Genomic DNA, 17,361 nt, shown 5'->3' on the forward strand with positions numbered 1-17,361 from the left:
GCTAAAGGGTCTGAGTTTGTTGGCAGAAGCAGTCATTAGAGGATTTTAATCAAGGGTTCACCCTGTCAATATTGTCTAAGACAGACTGGATATTGATTGGAGACTGGATATGGCAATGGCGATATAGATACATGTCTTTTAACGTTTACTATACTATATCTGTACTTAGATATACTAATATATCTATAGTAACTCTCAGCTTTTTATACATAAACACACATATATGTATAGCTGTTTATGTATGTGTGTACATACATGTCTAAATCATTGGTTCTTAGTTGGATGCATATACCATAAGTACCTGGGGAGTTTTTAAATTACAATAACCACTTGCTAACCTCCAGTGAGTACATCAGATCCATGGAGGAAGGGGGAGGGATCTCCAAAGTGATGATATGTCAATCACCTCCTTCCCTCCCCCTCTTCCCTGCTTGACCTAAATGTTAGGGGTTTCTGAATTAAGGTCCTATACCTCTTAAATGATGGCTACAATTTTATTTTTAACTAGAGGCCCGGTGCACGAAATTTGTGCACTCGGCCTGGGGGTCCTTCAGCCCGGCCTTTGCCCTCTCACAGTCTGGGAGCCCTCAGGGAATGTCCAAGTGATGGCTCAGGCCCGTGGGCCTAAGCCAGCAGTCGGACATCCTTAGCGTTGCCCCAGAGGCGGGAGAGGCTCCCGCCGCTGCCGCGCTCACCAGCTGTGAGCCCAGCTCAGGGATTCTGGCTGAGTGGCACTGCCCCTGTGGGAGTGCACTGACCACCAGGGGGAAGCTCCTGTGTTGAGCATCTGTCCCCTAGTGGTCAATGTGCATCATAGTGACAGCGTTAGCGACTGGTCATTCTGCCATTCGGTCAATTTGCATATTAGCCTTTTATTATATAGGATTGGCTGCAATTTTATAAAATAATCACTAGACAGGGGTATTATACACTGTACACGTACCTTCCTGTTATACACTAGTTGTACCACTTGTTTTGGTTAATTTTCCACATCTAAGTCTATTCTGGCCTGTGTTAGTATAAACTCAGTACCTGTTTGCCGTTATGAGTTACAGACGATAGGATGGTCCTCAGTGTCTTGAAGCCCATGGCTATATCCAGCAGGTGAGCAGCGAAGAAGAAGTTGTTGTAGTGGCCCAGGATGGACATGGTTGTGTACCAGGCCAGGTAGAGAAAGGACTGTGAGGATACAAGAAATTTAGAGGCTTTTCTGGCATCCATGCCTCCTGACACTCACTGAACCATTTTTTCTCATTTTGGGGGACAGAGTGAGGCTAGATGGTTTTTAGATGCCGAGGTGCTGTGAACCGGCCTAAGAATTGCCAAGTGGAACCCCATCTGTCTTACACGACTGCACAAGAGAGACGTGCCCCGGCATCGTCAGGCCCTCAATCTTTCTGCACATGCTCCCTAGCTTTTTCCTTGTGCAATCTAATGACATCCCTGAACCTGGGGCATAGAATCTTGTTTCTCCAAATGCCATACTTACATTGTCAGTAAAAACAACTCCCAGCTTCCAGATATGGTACTTCATGTCAATGGAACTTAGCCTAAAGGGGAATAAAAAATTTAAAAACATGTAAATCTCAGGCTTTAGTGAAGTGTTTAATAAGGGGAAAATTAAGTTTTTTCTCTCTCAGGTTTAATAATCTAAATATGACTTTGAGCTTCTTTATCAGGTTGTATGTGTTCCCTGTGAGACTGAGAAAGGTAGAATCACCCATCCTGAAATTTCAATTAGTTTTTCTCTTTGAGTCAGGCATAAAGGCTGAGAGGTCCTTAAATGTTTTTAAAGCAGTGCTCTCCCAATAAGTTAGAATCCAGAGGAAACACCTAAGCCAGACCGGAGCCTGGGAGAACAAAGATCTGATTGAGATATTCCCCTTTAACACCTTGAAAGGGCTGGAGAAATCAAAGGGTCTACTTTAGCCAGACCGGATTGTAACGCCTAAGCTCTGTACCATGACACCAGCGAGGCCGCCTCTGCTTTGGTCTCTTCTACGGGGCTAAAGTCCAGGGCATTTTTGTCCAAACCCAGGAGTTCAGCAATGCGTTCCGCTCCGTAGAGATCACCATACTTGTTTATCACCTAGAGCAGAAAGGAGGACGGGGTGAGTTGGGCCACATGTTACTAGCCGTGCTTTCTCTAGCCCAGTGTCCGCGGAGGTCTGCTGTACTCTGGGCTCTTCCAAGGGGTTCATAAAGACATGATTCAAAATGCAACAGGAAAATAAAGAGGAAAAATAACCTCCAAAGAAAACAGAAATGATAAAGGCAATCAAAAGAAAATTGCTTTTCGAGCTGCTAGCTTTTTGGAGGAGAGAAAAAAAAACTAGTGTGCAGAAAACAATGGCTGTTAAGCTGTTAAAGGCAGATAAGGAGAGGAATGAAGCCAAACACCCGCATGTGTTCATATACACCCCTCCTGTGACTTACTCTTCTCTGTCATAAAAGTAACATCAATTTTACTCATGTTTGTCTATGGAGAACTTAAAGCCTACTCACCCCACTGACAAGGCATACCTTTCTCTTTACAAACTTGTCCCAGTAGTTATTAGGGAAAGATCTGAAAAAAAGAAAATGAAAAAGGGGGGTTCTTAACATCAAGGCCAAGCACATCAAGAGCCTTTGTAGTTTGCGTGTCTGGAACTGTGATCCTGTGGTGTTTGTCCTGCTCACTGAAGGATTCAAAACTTGATTGAACTTCAGAGTCTCCACAGGACTGACTTATGGTTCCACTACTTTGAACCGACTTCTAAGCACTTGGAAAGCCACTCTGCATTTTCTACTTAAAATTATGGTTAAGAGCCAGGGATTGTGATGACAGGATTAGACAGAAGCAGATATATGTTTATTGATCCCAGTATTGAGTAGAAACAGAACCCTGTAGGAAACAGCTGTTTTTAACCTTCGTTCATTGAGCGCCTAGTTATGTCAGTAGCTGGGGTAGGTGCTGGGGATCAGTGGGGCAACGCATAGACAAGGTCCCTAACTACATGAATTTTCCAGTCGGGGAATCATCTTTAGTTAATTTCTATAGCATGTGGCTTAATCGTAATGCTCTTCCATTCCCTTCTCCATTCCCATATAATCCCGTGGGGTCTGCTTTCCTCAGGGATTTAGATCTCTTTCTCTTTTGGAGGTGGTTCCCTAAAACATCCCATGCCTACCCGCCAGGGGGAACATCTTTCTTCTGCCTGGTAGCTTCTGCTAGCTCCACTGCAAATAATTATCTATTGTTCAAGTCTGGAAAGAACTGTCACTTTCAGGTATGTCAGCAAAACCGTTTAAAATATTTTGCTCCTCTACAGAATGGCTGATTCTTCCTGGGAAGGTTCCTCGCGAGGCTAGATTGCAGCGAAGGAACTGCTGGCCCTTAGCACATACCTTCTTCCTTCTGCTCTCCTTTGAGTCATTCTTGTTGGATGTGGAACACACAGTCTCCTCTCCTAGCAATCACCCAAGTTGGTGGGGAGGTAGGGGGGCCTCCCTCTCTGCCGGGGCCTCTTAGAATCACCCCCAGCAAACGCCACCTCTCCCCCGCAGGTGATGGTTAAACATTTTTTTTTTTATAGTTAAAGTAGCTTCTTTGTCTAAACATCCAAATGCCACCTAAAAGCAAGAACAAATGCTGGCTTTATAGAGTAAATTGCTAATAGGGGGACAGAAATAATTACGTTGACTTTCTTCTTTGTATATTTTTCTGCTACTTGATTTTTTTTTATGTATTGCATTTTTAGATTCTAAAATAAAACAAACGAAAATCAAGCCATGTTTCCTCTGTCCACCCTGATATCCCCTTTCTCTTAAATCCATTATAAACATGGTCCATGACCTACAACACAGCCTTGGCCACATTTTGTTTAAGTGGAAAATTACACAAGTGGTGCAGGGCCACTGACCAAAGGCTCTAGGCCAGACCCTTTTGCAGATGATCTTCCTTTGGTCTGAGTATTTTTTATCCCCTGACGAGGTATGTAAGCTCCTTGGAGATAGAAAACATTTTTACTTGGTAATATTCCTTAAAGAGTGGGATAGAGAAAAGAAACTTCAGAAGGGAAGTACATAAATAAATGTTACATCAATATAGGAATGGTCAAGAAAAATAATATAAGATGCTCAACCTCTTTAGAATTCACAGTGAGGTGCCACTGCTTACCTACCGGCTTAGCTAAACTGATGGCACATGTGGGTAAGGAGGCAGGGGAGCAGGAACTCTCCGACAGTGCTGGTTGGCAGGTAAATTGGGACAGACATTTGCATATTTTTTTTTTTAGGCATTTGCATATTCTATTTCTGGGTCTCTATTCTACAGGAACTCTTTTGGGCATGCGTTATAAAAATGTTCATTGTAGCACTGTTTGTAATAGCCAGAAATGAAAACACTTGAAATACCCACTGCCAGGAAAATGGATAAATATCTGCTAACATTCTCCTATCAGTGTTTTGAAACATTTCAGTTTTGCAAATGACAAAACTATGGGTACACACATCAGCATAGGTGAGTTCTCCTGCTATTTGACCCAGTGATCCCACTTCTAGGAATACATCCTAAGAAACCAGAAACACCAACCAGAAAGAATGTATGCACCCCTATGTTCATAGCAGCAAAATTTACAATAGCTGAGATCTGGAAACAGCCCAAGTGCCCATCAGTAGATGAGTGGATAGAAAAGCTGTGGTACATTTATTCCATGGAATACTATGCAGCAGTAAAAAAGAAGGATCTCTTATCCTTTGAGACAGCATGGAGGGACCTGGAGAATATCAAGCTAAGTGAAATAAGTCAATCAGAGAAAGACAAGGATCACATGATCTCACTCATATATGGAATCTAATTAGCAAAATAAACTGATGAACAGAGAAGATCCAGAGACATGGAAGCATGGAATAGAGTGTGGAATCTCAGAGGGAAGGTGGGAGAAGGTGGGTTGGTGGGAGGTAATCAACCAAAGACCTTATACGCATAAACCATGGACACAGACAATTAGCTGGTGAAAGCCAGGGGTGGGAGGCCGCGGGGCGGGGATGGCCTGGAGGGAGTTAATGTGGGAAAAAAGGGGACATATGTAATACTTTGAACAATAAAGATTAAAAAAAGAAGTGAGTTCTCAAACATGGCACTGAAGAAATGATTCAAATGACTAACATATGGTAGAATTTCATTTATATACAGTTCAAAAATAGTTACAATGCACCAATATCTAAGGACACACACCTAAATGCTAAAACTATAAAGCAAGAAATGATTATCACTAAAGTCAGGAGAGTAGTTAGCTGGGGGTTGAGGAGATAGGACATAGAAGGATCATAACATCTGGGACCACAGAGCTTTGGGCAATGTTCCATTTTTTTAACCTTGGTAGTTCAATTTATTATTATACTTTAAAATATACATATACATTTTATATCTTCTATATGTGTGCTTAACAAGATATAAATATTAAAAATGAGAGCTCTTCATGATATATAGTTAACTGAAAACAATAGGTTACAAAGTAATACACATACTGCAATGCTGTTATTGTGAAAAAAGTAAAGGTTCGTTTATCAAAAATTTTTTAAAAATATCTATTTATGCATTTTTCCTCCTTGTGGACACTTATGCCACTTCAGATAAGTTTTAGCAGCTATCCTTGTTGGGACATTTTAGTGTTCTTGCCTCACTATCCCCTTAGGATAAATTTCTTGAAACTGAACTGCCTTTTTACTGGTATTTTGGGGCCATCTCATCTTGTGCTATAGACACAAACATTACTGATAATTGCAGAAAGCTTACCAAAGAATTAAATTATTTCATAGTGCCAATATTTCTTGCTGTAATGTTCAAGGATCCGAAATGGAGCCTGACTCTCTTCCTTATTTGAAGAGATTGGCAGGCATAGGCTTTTTGATTGAGGCATAGGCACTCACTTTTCTCCTGCGAGAAGAGTCTTCTCTCAGTCTGCTGACCATCTTTGGGGAAGAAGCAATTGCCTTCTTCTAGGGGTCAGAGCTGTTGTTTCTAGATGTGCCTGTTTTTTTTAATTTATTTTTATTTTTTTATATTTTATTGATTTTTTACAGAGAGGAAGGGAGAGGGATAGAGAGCTAGAAACATCGATGAGAAAGAAACATCGATCAGCTGCCTCCTGCACCCCCCCTCCCCCCCCACTGGGGATGTGCCCGCAACCAAGGTACATGCCCTTGACCGAATCGAACCTGGGACCCTTGAGTCCGCAGGCCGACGCTCTATCCACTGAGCCAAACTAGTCAGGGCAAGATGTGCCTGTTTTAATTGTCACAGCTAAGTCGCCTTTGTTCACCTATCCAGCTCTATTTCTTTGCTTTCTTTCAGGACATTAGTTTATCTTGCAGCTCTCACTTTCACAATGAATACACTAACATTAGAGCATTACCTTCACTAATGATGACCATTTTTTGAATAGTTAGGGAAAGGGAATGACTAATAGCTTGATGCTACCATGTGCCAGGCACTGGGCCAAGCATTAATATCCCCAGACTGTAGAAGGTGGTATTCTCATCCCTCTATTACTGAAGAGGGAACTCAGGCTTAGAAGGCTTGGGTGGGGGGGGGGGTGGGGGGGGGTGGGAGGGAGGGAGGGGATAACTTACGGTGTGTTGATTACCAAGCGGTCCCATTGCCCCTTGATGTCATCTTCAGATGGCTGTTCGGTGATATACAGACCATCAAACTCCAGCTTCCTGGCAATTTCCTTTTCTCTTTTGAATACCACCAAAGGGACCTAGGAGGGGAGGACATGTTCCTCAGAGAAGGCTTCCTAATTAAAGCACGCTCTCCTACACATTTCAATAAACTGTCCTTCCACCTTCAGGGCAACAGTCTCCCTTTAGTGGGATTCTTAGGGTGCCTAATTATGTGTCCAGAATCAAACCTCTTATCACTCCTTGGGCTAGTACACCTCCCCTTCCAAAAGCTGATCTCACTTGGGCCACTCTTTAAGGTTTGGGTTAAACAGCTGATATTAATGCAAACTGGACTCCTTGAGTCATCCTAGTGAGAAGGCCGTATGCAGATGGGTCCCTGGGGCGGAATGAGTTAGGTCTCCTCAGACTCCTAGGCTGGAGTTGAACTAAAAAGGGATGATAGACTATTCTAGAGTTGATTAGTCAGCCACAGGTATACCATGAAATGTCCCCCCCCCCCCACCCCCGTTCAGTGGCTAGGGTCATATTCATCTCATGGCTTTGAAATTTGGTGAATGAAACATGGTTTGAGGGACAGAATGAGAGGGCTCACTGGGCCCTGTACATAGTCTTTTGGATTGAGGTTTTCTTCCTCAGAGGCTTTGCCATGAGAGTGCCTGCCAGGTAGGAGCGCTCTTATTTGTTCTCAACAATCACTCCCTGTTGTCTTATTGCTCTAAGTCTGATTTTAGGTGCCAAGTGGGTGGCTATAGAGACCTACCACACAGAAGGGTGGGGAAATAACCCATCACCCCAACCCTCACCAACACACACACACTTCAAATAAGGGACAGTTAGTGAGGTCAGAGGCTACTGCTGAAATCCCAGGGGAAATCAGAAGAGCCTGAGCACCTCTAGCTGGAAAAGCTTAACTCAGAACCAGGCTTTCTCATTTGCTGGGAAGCCACTGGTTACTTAGCAACATCCTTGAGACCTTGGTCTCCAAACAGTTTCTTCCAATAACTCTTCCTTAAAGCTAATGACATCCATATGCTTCACACTGCCCCTTTATTTCCAAGACAAAAAGACAAAATTCAGAACATGATTTGTAAAGCATTACCTCTTGCTCTTTCTTCTTTAAAACAATGAAATGACACAGAGGAAAGAAAAGACTAATGCTAGGAAGATGGCAAAGGCTAATAATAGGCATCGCACACTGGGAGGAATCAATGACTGCTGTCAGCTAATGGATGATGTGGGAGGGGAAACAAAGATAAAGCTACGCTGACTAACTTCTGCTGTATTTTGAAATGACTCTGAATAACAATAATAATATCAAGTTTTAGAGCTGTTCTGATCTCTGGGATTCAAAGCATTCCCCTCCAGTCTTCTAGGAGTTTGTATGGCTTTGTAAGTAGGATTTGCACATTTTATTCCCTGGAGAGTGTTTCTCTAGGCCAGCAGTGTAGCTGCACCCTACACAACAGGTGAGCTCTGGGACGGTGACCTAAGGAGCAGCAGCTGGCACTCTTAGTTGCTCTCTGATGTTCTGAGTGCTTTTACACATAGCAGTTCATTTAATCCTCCAGCAATGTTCAGGGATCGGTGGTATTATGATACTCACTTTTACAGAGGAGGAAACAGAGGGGTGGCAGGTTAAATGGCTGAGCTGTGAGTCTAACCCAGGTAGCCTGGCTACCAAATCTGTGCTTTTATTGTTACAGTGGGGTCCTCTGTGTGTTAGGGCAGCGGTCACCAACCTTTCGGACCTCACGGGCCACCAGTGGTCCGCAGACCATCAGTTGGCCACCGCTGGTTTAGGGCACATGCTCTCTTCAGCAGGGTAACTGAACTTCCTACATAATACCATAGTTCACTGGGAAGTGAGGGCCACAAAGATAGACATATATTTCCTGGGTTTTTTCCCCCTGCGAGGAGATGGCTTGGTAAAGAGCCAAGGAGATGTCCTACTAAAGAGAAGTAAAAAAAAAAAGCAAAGAGAAAAATAAGTGGCACAGTAGAAAAAGAACTGGACTTAGAACACCAAACACAGAATGACTGAAGACTCACGTAACTGTGGTAGTGTCTGAAGACATAACCGTGGCCCTAGCAAACCTGGTCTCCTAGTATTACTGTCCTGTGCAGCCCTCCTCACCCCTGAGCCACAGTGAAGCGGGGCCGGCCCTGTGACTTGCTTTACCCAGAAGAATGCAATAGAAATGACACTGGCAGTTCTGGGGCTGGGGCTGGGGCTGTGCCTGGGCTTAAGAAGGGCTAGCAGCTTCCACTTCTGTGTTTTTTTGGAAACTCCAAGGCACCATATGCAAGAAGTCCAGCTACCTGGATAGGGAGAGAATGTGGAGAGGCAGTGGACAGGGCAGTGCCCTGAGTCTGCATGGAGAGGCCCAGCTACGCCAGCCTGCCAGCCGCTACCTCTCCACTGTGCAGGCGTGAGCCAGTGCCACCGTGGACAGGCTGGCCCAGCTGAACTCCCACAGGCTTGCTGATGCAGCCGCCTTCACATGGAGCAGAGGAGCTGCTCAGATGGCCCAGCCAGTTCACAGAATCAGAGCGATCAAACATCATTTTCAGCCACCAAGTTTAGGGGTGATTTGTTATCAGCAATAAACAGTAACTGAAACTGTAACTCATTAAGTTTTCTTCTAATGTCTCAAAGAGTTAAAACCTAATAATTTTTGAAAGGCGAAAAGCATTTTTGTAAAAACTCCAATATAAATGCAAAGATCAGAAGAATCTCACATGACAAGGTCCATGTGTGATTTAGACTGATGCTTCTAATTTTATGAAATTCTACAAGTGGAACCTGAAATGGGACTCAGAGAGCAAGGCTTCTCAAACAGTGTGGATGCAGATCTCCTGGGGATCATGTTACAGTACAGATTCCAATTTAAAAGGCCTGGGGCGGGGCCCACAATTGTATGGGTCACCAGGTCCTAGGGCAGTGATGGCGAACCTATGACACGCGTGTCAGAGGTGACACGCGGACTCATTTTTTTGGTTGATTTTTCTTTGTTAAATGGCATTTAAATATATAAAATAAATATCAAAAATATAAGTCTTTGTTTTACTATGGTTGCAAATATCAAAAAATTTCTATATGTGACACGGCACCAGAGTTAAGTTAGGGTTTTTCAAAATGCTGACACGCCGAGCTCAAAAGGTTCGCCATCACTGTCCTAGGTGATACCCAGGATGCTGCTCCACAAACCTTAGTCTCTTAGCAAAGTCTTAGAGAACAAAGGGCTGGCTGGGCTCAGAAATGATGCCTCCTCTCCAAGGATTCAGATTAGATTCAGAGTGGACAGCAACTCACCTTGAGGCAGTAATAGCCCACCACGCAGACTAAAGAGATGATGGTGTGGATAACGGCCAGCGCCCGCAACGCTGGGGCCATGTACCCAGTGCTCTCCTGAAGGACAAAGAACACCATCGCTTCCTCCTCCTCGTCGTCACTGAAGGAATGCCACAGGTTCACCACATCCTCTGCCTCCTCTTCTAAAGGCTCTTCAGTGACCTGGCCAAGACACACATTGTTACAAACACCAGGAAGAGCATCCGCCGTTGTGTCTCCCCACAGACTTTATGTGGCTGAGCAAATAGTGGTGCCTCAGCATTACTTGCTGAGTGTGAGATTTTGGGGCAACTTATTCCTAGGAATCCCTAGTAGCTCTAATAATCGCAAACCACACTTTAAATAGACAAAACGTATCTTTCGAGAAAAAGAAAAAATATTTAAAAATTAGGGAATTTTTACTAAAAATTAGTAAAGGCCTATCATTCATGAATTCATTCCATGAACATTTATTATGTGCCTGCAGTGTACATGACCCACTTATCAATGCTCCACATCTTCATTTCTCTTGATTAGTCCCTCCTTCTCCTCATTCAGAAAACAACTGTTAATTCTCCCTTCATAAGGGTTCTAACATGGGGATCAACTATAATGGCTCTCTCTGTTACCTTATTCCTCAAGGAAAGAACTGCATTTTGAAATGCCTTCCAGTTCCTAATAAAGGCTCAAGGACATAGTAGATTCCCAACAAATATTTGAAGAATTTATTAGGTAATGAATAGAACAACTGTGAACTACTGGAATACTGTCCTTGCAGGCAGTCTCTCCATTCTTCCCCTTGCTGAAGATGACACCCTTTTTAGAAGCCAGTGTCTTAGAAATGTCTTCAGATATTAGAATCTTAGCTCTAATTTCTATTATTTTTTTTAAAAAGTAAAGTGCATTTAGTAAATGACCTTTGAATGAAGTATCACCTTGTAAAAGAGCAGGATGAAGTTGATAGCGAAGGCTACAAACAGAGCGAGGAACCTCAGGTTGTAGAAATTCCTGGCCAGGTAATGCTGAAAAGGAAAGGACAGGCAGAGGCGAGGAGCTTTGCAAGGAAAAGGGAACTTCCTTCTTTCACACAGAAGTTTGCTCTGGTTAGAAGTTTACACGTGAATAGTTCTACTCTTTGGTCACCAGTATTCTAGGACAATTCTGGCCTTCTTGGGACTTATTTGAGAGAGGAACCAAAAACAATGATTTAAAAAAAATTGCTTAGAGTGATGCTCAAAGGAACCCTGGCCCAACTTGTCCTTCAGGGTGCCAAATGCCAGACATGCCACCAGCAGACTCAAATGCTGCTATAAAGGCATGCATGCATGCATGTGTGTGTGTGTGTGTGTGTGTGTGTGTGTGTGTGTGTGTACTGAGCACGTCACACAGAAATTAGTCTTTTGGGACATTATGGGTGATCTAAGTTCACAAAGACCTCTCTGCAGTTCCTACCCTGCATGCAACCAGACTGAGGTCAGGTGCCTGGCCTTTTGTAAGTCCCAGTCCCAGAGCCCCTACCTCTCCCTTCTCAGGGGCACCATTCCCATCCTCACTGCCATCTTCCTGGGAAGATCAGCATCTGAGGACTAGGGTGCAGCTGCATGGGGAAAGCGCCCAATCTCCCTGTGGAGGGCTCTCACCGCAGGTGCCGGGGAAGGGGTTGTCCTGGCATCAGCAGCTGTACCTCAGAAGGCAAATCATCCGAGAACTGCACAAGCTAGGCTGAGGGCTGATTGCATGTGGAAGAACACCTTTTGGGGTCTGTTGTGAGAACCCACCTAACATAGGTAGATTCTTTCTGCATCCCTAATGGTCCAACTACTCATGAACTTCGGCTGAGGAGCAGCTAAGTCCCCACATGACATAGCTAGGAAGAGGAAATCCCATGCTGTCCGAGACAGCACAGGGCAGAGAGGGTAACCACAGCTGGGCAGGGGAGCTGGAGCACTTGGCTTTTGCCAGGTTAACCTCTATTGCGTTTCCTCCAACACAAGAGGAGCAGGCAGATAAATGAGAAGAGGAATGAGAAAGTGAGGAAGCATAACCAACCAAATTGTGAAACAAAATTGTGGTCATTTCTCTGAGGTTTTCCTTGGGCGAACTCCTGCCCCAGAGGTGGGCCCTGGGCGGGAGTGCTTACCAGTAACTTGGTCTGATAGATTTCCAGCCCTTTGAAGAAATTAGCCATGAAGGCTTCAGGCTTCTCGACTTTCTGACCACGCCGCCGCTTCTTCTTTTTTGTCGCCTCTGCCCACAGGACCTTGGCTTGTTCTCCAGCTGTCTCCTCCTTCTCCCCATCTTCCATGCTGCAGGAGCAAGAAACCCACTTAGCACAGAGGCCAGGGGGAGGCCTGGCCCAGACAGGGACACTGAATTCAAGTCTGGTAATTCTTTCTTGGGAGGTGGAAACCTCGGCTCTTTATCACCCACGGTGCCTGGACATCAACTGTGCACTTAATGAGTGGTGTCCACTTTGATGAGCCATGGTCATAGGTTTACAATAGTTATCAATAAGTTTGTAGTCTTTTTCAGAAATTTGGCTTAACAACTTTTCTTCTTCTTCAGGAAAGTCCTTTATTATTTATTTTTTAAGACTTCATTTGAATTAGCAATAGTATCTATTCTCCAAATTTGTGGTAGGGATTAAATGAGATATTGTGTAAAAGACCTTAGCATAGGGCCTGGCATGTAATAGGCATTGAATATATTAGATATCATCATCATTAACATTATATAAAGTTATGAAATGTCAGTGTTTGATAATTTGGCCAGATGGTGAAATTCTGACCTATTAGTGAGATTATAAAATTAACAAGATTAATAAAATGTGTTTATTGTATAGCTGGGGTAAAAGAAAATGTACCCAGAGCTTGAAAAATATCTATCTATATACATAAAAGCCTAAGCAACCCCTACAACTAAATGACTGGAACAACCAGAACGGCAGGTTGACCAGTCGCTATGACACGCAGATGCTCAACACAGGAGCTGCCCCCTGGTGGTCAATGCACTCTTGCAGCCAATCTCTCACAGCCTCTCCCCCCGGCTGGCCAATATCCTGTGGCCCCTCCACCCCCTGGCCCTCCAACCTCCTGTAGCCCCCACCCCCCTCAGCCAACCTTCCATGGTTCCGCTGCCCACCCCCCCTCAGCCTGCCAACCTCCTGCAACCCCTCCCCCTGGTCAGCCAGACCCCTGATAGGCCTCGATGGGATCCCACACATGCATGAATTCGTGCACCAGGCCTCTAGTTTCTTATATTACTACTAGAGGCCCTGTGCATGAAATTCATGCATGGGTGCAGTCCCTAGGTCTGGCTGGCGATCAAAGCACAAGCGTCTGGCATGGAAGGACAGGTTCCAGCTGACCTCTGGGCCCTGGGCAGCACCTGGGCCCCTGCATGCCCCGCATCCACCTGAGTCATGGTGCCCAAGTCTCCACATGGAGATGCGGTGAGCACGGCCGGACGCCACATGCCAGGGAGCAGCGTGGACCTCTGGGCCACCCAGTGGCGCCACATGGAAGCTGGGTGGGCAGTGCGCTCTCTCCCGACTGGCCTTGCAGACTGGCTCCTGCACGAACTCACAGGGAATCTGACCGGCCCCTGTGGTCCCAGCAGCTGTGGCCCGGCTCACCTGGAAGATGCCCCACAGGTGTGGGACAGGCTCCTTGAGGGAGCCTGGCACCTGAGTGTGGGGGCTTCCCTGGTGTGCAAGCCCTGGCATACCAGGGGAGGGTAGCAGGGAGAGTAAGAGCAAGCTCAGTGGACACCCCACATTCTCACCACACTTCCGTCCCCGTCACCCCTGCCCCCAGGTAGCTGGCCAGAGGTCACAGCACATCGCCGACACCTGCCATGTTCCATGCCACCCCCTGGTGGTCAGCGCACATCATAGCAAGCAGTTGAACTCCTGGTTTCCCTGGTTGAATGACCACCCAAGGGGACAATTTGCATATTAGGCTTTTATTATATAGGATAGTATTACTACAGCTATTTACCACAGCAATAGAATAGTAGATGCTATCAAGAACTGTCTAACAGGAGTTTGAGTCCTCGAAGCTACCAAGAACTTACTCTGCCTTCTCGGGTTCCACTTTTCCTTCTGAGTCATGTGCTGCTTTCATCTCTGCTGCCTAGACAAAAACAAAAGTCAGTCAAGTTCTCCCCAATCATTGTGTTCATGGTGAAGAGCCATATCGCTGGCCACTTTCATCTCCTTGGTCAGAAGTCCCAATGGCTTTCTCTTCTGCTTCTGCTTCTCTCAGGGTCATGGAAGGTGAGTGTCCTGCTACATATCCAGGTGCTCTGGAGAGATGCCAAGACAAAGATTTCAAATCTGAAAACTCCACTACCCTCTTATTATTAGTCAACTCAAAGAGAAAACTTGTGCCGGACACTGTCAGAGCCCGCAGCAGTGGTCCTATAACCCCATGGGGTCAGGGAGAGATGGTCCAAATCAGAACCTGCTTCAGACAGGATACCTGCCTCGTCTTTAATCCTCTTAGCACCCGCTCCCCCAGGTCCTCTGCCTGACGACCACTGCACTTTGAAAAAAATTCAAGCTCCTTACCGAGGCCTACATGGCTACAGGATCATGGCCTTTCATTTCATCCTCATCTTGCACCACTTGATTCCTTACTTCCTACACCCAGATCTCATGTTCTTTCCTGAGACATTTCAAATCCTTCCCTGCACCAGGACCTTTGCACTAAGCATATCCTCTGCCTGGAGTGTGACTGCTGTGCATGTGCCTGATATCCTTCAGGACATGGTTCATAGGACACCTTGTCAGAAGCTTCCTTGACAGTCCTATTTAAAGTAGGGCCCACATTCACTCTGTAACACATGTCCTTGTTCATTTATTTTAGCATGTGTCACAAATAATAATTATCTTATTTATTTGTTGTCTTCTTCCATTAGAAGTTAAGCTCTATTAAAGCAAAAATGTCTTTCTTAACAACTGAGTTTTCATAGCCTCAGAACACAGCGTGGCATGTAGCAGGCCTTGAATGAATCCAATTATGTTTATGCCCTGGGGCTACATCGGGGAGCCAAATGAAGTAAAGAAATTAATATTATAAAAATGTCTATGACTCTGATGCTTTCTTCCCTGATTTGCAAAGTCAGGTGAGAGTGCTCTCCTATACATATACTTAGCACCTGGCATTCGTCCTTCCTAACGTTCTTCATGCCTATACAGATTTATTCAATATCTCTCTTTTTCACTGAATTATAGGGACAATGCATTTTTCACTTACCACTGTATCCTCAGAGCCGAAAACAGTGACAAGCACATATTAGCTAGTTAATAAATATTAATGTAATGAATGAATAAAAGTTGTCTTTGGGCTCTGATCTCTTTACACTTCTCTCCATACCCTCTTTAGTGCTAGAATGATGCTGTGAGTTGGATGCTGCAACAGAGGGAAACACCCATGACCAAGGGTTGACCAAGGACCAACATCCATGACCAAGGGGCTCTGAATTACTATTATCTTATTCTCTTAATCTGACTCAAAGTCCAAATTTAATAGTGACTGCATCACAATAATGAAATGTCCCAGCAGATAAGACTCACTGGCACACTGTGCTAAAGTATATGATATCATCTGGACCTTTTGGGACACTGCAGAATTACTGTCTCACTAGAAAAACCTCCTGTTATACTATACCTGGTTTTCTATGCTTTCAGTTTACTGAATGAACCTGTCTACCATGAGAACTAACCTTCTAATAAAAGTGTGGAAGTAAGGTGAGCATCACAGATCACCATGTTTGAACCCTACAATGTAAACTGAAGACCACCCAGCAATTAGACACCGAGGCATCCATTTATGACTTGCACCCCTCAGACATGGTAGAGCTAGAATGATGAGGTTAGGGTAATCATAGGAGAGCTGGTGTCTAATATATTGTTGGCTCTCAGGGAATTGGTGTCAGTACTAGCTGCAAAATATAGTAGCAAGTGTTTTTCTGGGCGTAAAGGAAGATGATGGAAACAAATTATGCTTACCTGTACTTTCCTTTTCTTCCGTACAGTACTCTCTAGTGTAGGGGGTTCATCCTTGCCAATAATCTCAGAGAGGTCACCCAAACCCACTTCTGGCCCATGCTTTGAGCCACCTTCTTTCTTGGAGTGGAATCCAAAAAGATCTGACATAATATCCGCATCTCCTTTCTCACCCTTTAAAAAGTGCACTAGTTCCGTGGTGATACCCGTCTCGGTCACTTCTGCCCTCTCAGCTTCCAAAACATCATCATGGATACCAAACTGGGTTGGATCAGGCATGTCCCCCAGGATCTTGATCACCCTGATGTTCTTTGCCCCTTCTACCAGGCCCCCTCCAAACACTGTGTTCCAGAGGATCTGAAAGATTCCCCCCAAGATGGTGAAGAACAACCGGAACAGCCCCACGAACAACATCCAGAAGAATGAGAAGAACACCTTTACCAGCTCCTTCACAGTCATCTTTTTCACCTTCCTGTATTGCTTCCTGAGGTTCTTCAGAGTTACCCTCTTTAGAAAGTTGGCAACATTTCTCTTCACTGAGGCACAGGCCATGGCAAATGCAGAGACAGACTCAAAGGATTTGTCATCCTCTTCTTCCCCCTCAATCTCTAATGTGTAAGAAGAGTCTTCATCTTCCTCCTCCTCCTCTTCTGCTCTGTCATTTGAGTCGGATTCAGAAATCTGAGATGCTAACTGCATTTCAAAGATGGTATCCTCACAGAAGTTCACAAACAGTTCCATCTTTTCCTGTTCCCCACCTTCATTGACAACATCGAAGATAAACTGTCGCTTAGATTCCTTCACTTGGGGCTTTTCCCATTGAGTTCGACTGGATTCACTGATCTCAAAATAAACACGCTCAATTTTCTTGGCACCACCCATAATCTCAATGCGTCCTAGGTATGGTTCGAAGTAGTTTAGCACACTTTCTGCTGGGTCCAACAGACACTTAAGGCGAGAATCATTTGGCATATGCTCCGAGAGATTTGTCAATAACACTGCCACATTAAACCCTATATCCTTGGCCGGCTCATGGAACCGGTCGACAAAATCAATGTAATTAAACATGTCATTCTCATCAGCTTCTGCACAAGAAAGGAGAAAGTCAATCTCTGACTGTGTGTACTGTTTTTGCCCTTCCATGGCCTTCTGGAATTCTTTTTTGGAGATAATCCCTTTACCATCTGGGTCATATTCTTTGAAGGTGTCTGAGCTGGTTAAGTCTTTAAGTTTCAAGAACATGTCAAAGAATTTCAGGATCATTTCTACATTGGTAGATGACTCTACCAGTGTGTCAACCATCTGCTTGCCAATAGTTCCATTTACCACATTCCCTGTGAGGCAGGTTCAA

General features: G+C 44.6%; 1 protein-coding gene across 1 annotated transcript in view; it reads right to left on the minus strand.

Annotated features, from left to right (window-relative positions):
- The window catches only part of RYR3 (ryanodine receptor 3), a 370,839-nt gene that overhangs the window by 9,202 nt on the left and 344,276 nt on the right, over positions 1 to 17,361 (minus strand). Inside the window, exons 89-98 of the mRNA XM_036346438.1 lie at positions 16,014 to 17,344; positions 14,075 to 14,133; positions 12,141 to 12,306; positions 10,936 to 11,022; positions 9,983 to 10,183; positions 6,616 to 6,746; positions 2,524 to 2,566; positions 1,962 to 2,089; positions 1,490 to 1,550; positions 1,033 to 1,179 (exon numbers count right to left, since the gene is read on the minus strand). Of these exons, the coding sequence (XP_036202331.1) occupies positions 1,033 to 1,179; positions 1,490 to 1,550; positions 1,962 to 2,089; positions 2,524 to 2,566; positions 6,616 to 6,746; positions 9,983 to 10,183; positions 10,936 to 11,022; positions 12,141 to 12,306; positions 14,075 to 14,133; positions 16,014 to 17,344 (2,354 nt within the window). The remainder of the gene's footprint in view (positions 1 to 1,032; positions 1,180 to 1,489; positions 1,551 to 1,961; positions 2,090 to 2,523; positions 2,567 to 6,615; positions 6,747 to 9,982; positions 10,184 to 10,935; positions 11,023 to 12,140; positions 12,307 to 14,074; positions 14,134 to 16,013; positions 17,345 to 17,361) is intronic.

Source organism: Myotis myotis, unplaced genomic scaffold (genome assembly GCF_014108235.1).
Source record: "Myotis myotis isolate mMyoMyo1 unplaced genomic scaffold, mMyoMyo1.p scaffold_m19_p_1, whole genome shotgun sequence".
Classification (NCBI taxonomy): Eukaryota; Metazoa; Chordata; class Mammalia; order Chiroptera; family Vespertilionidae; genus Myotis; species Myotis myotis.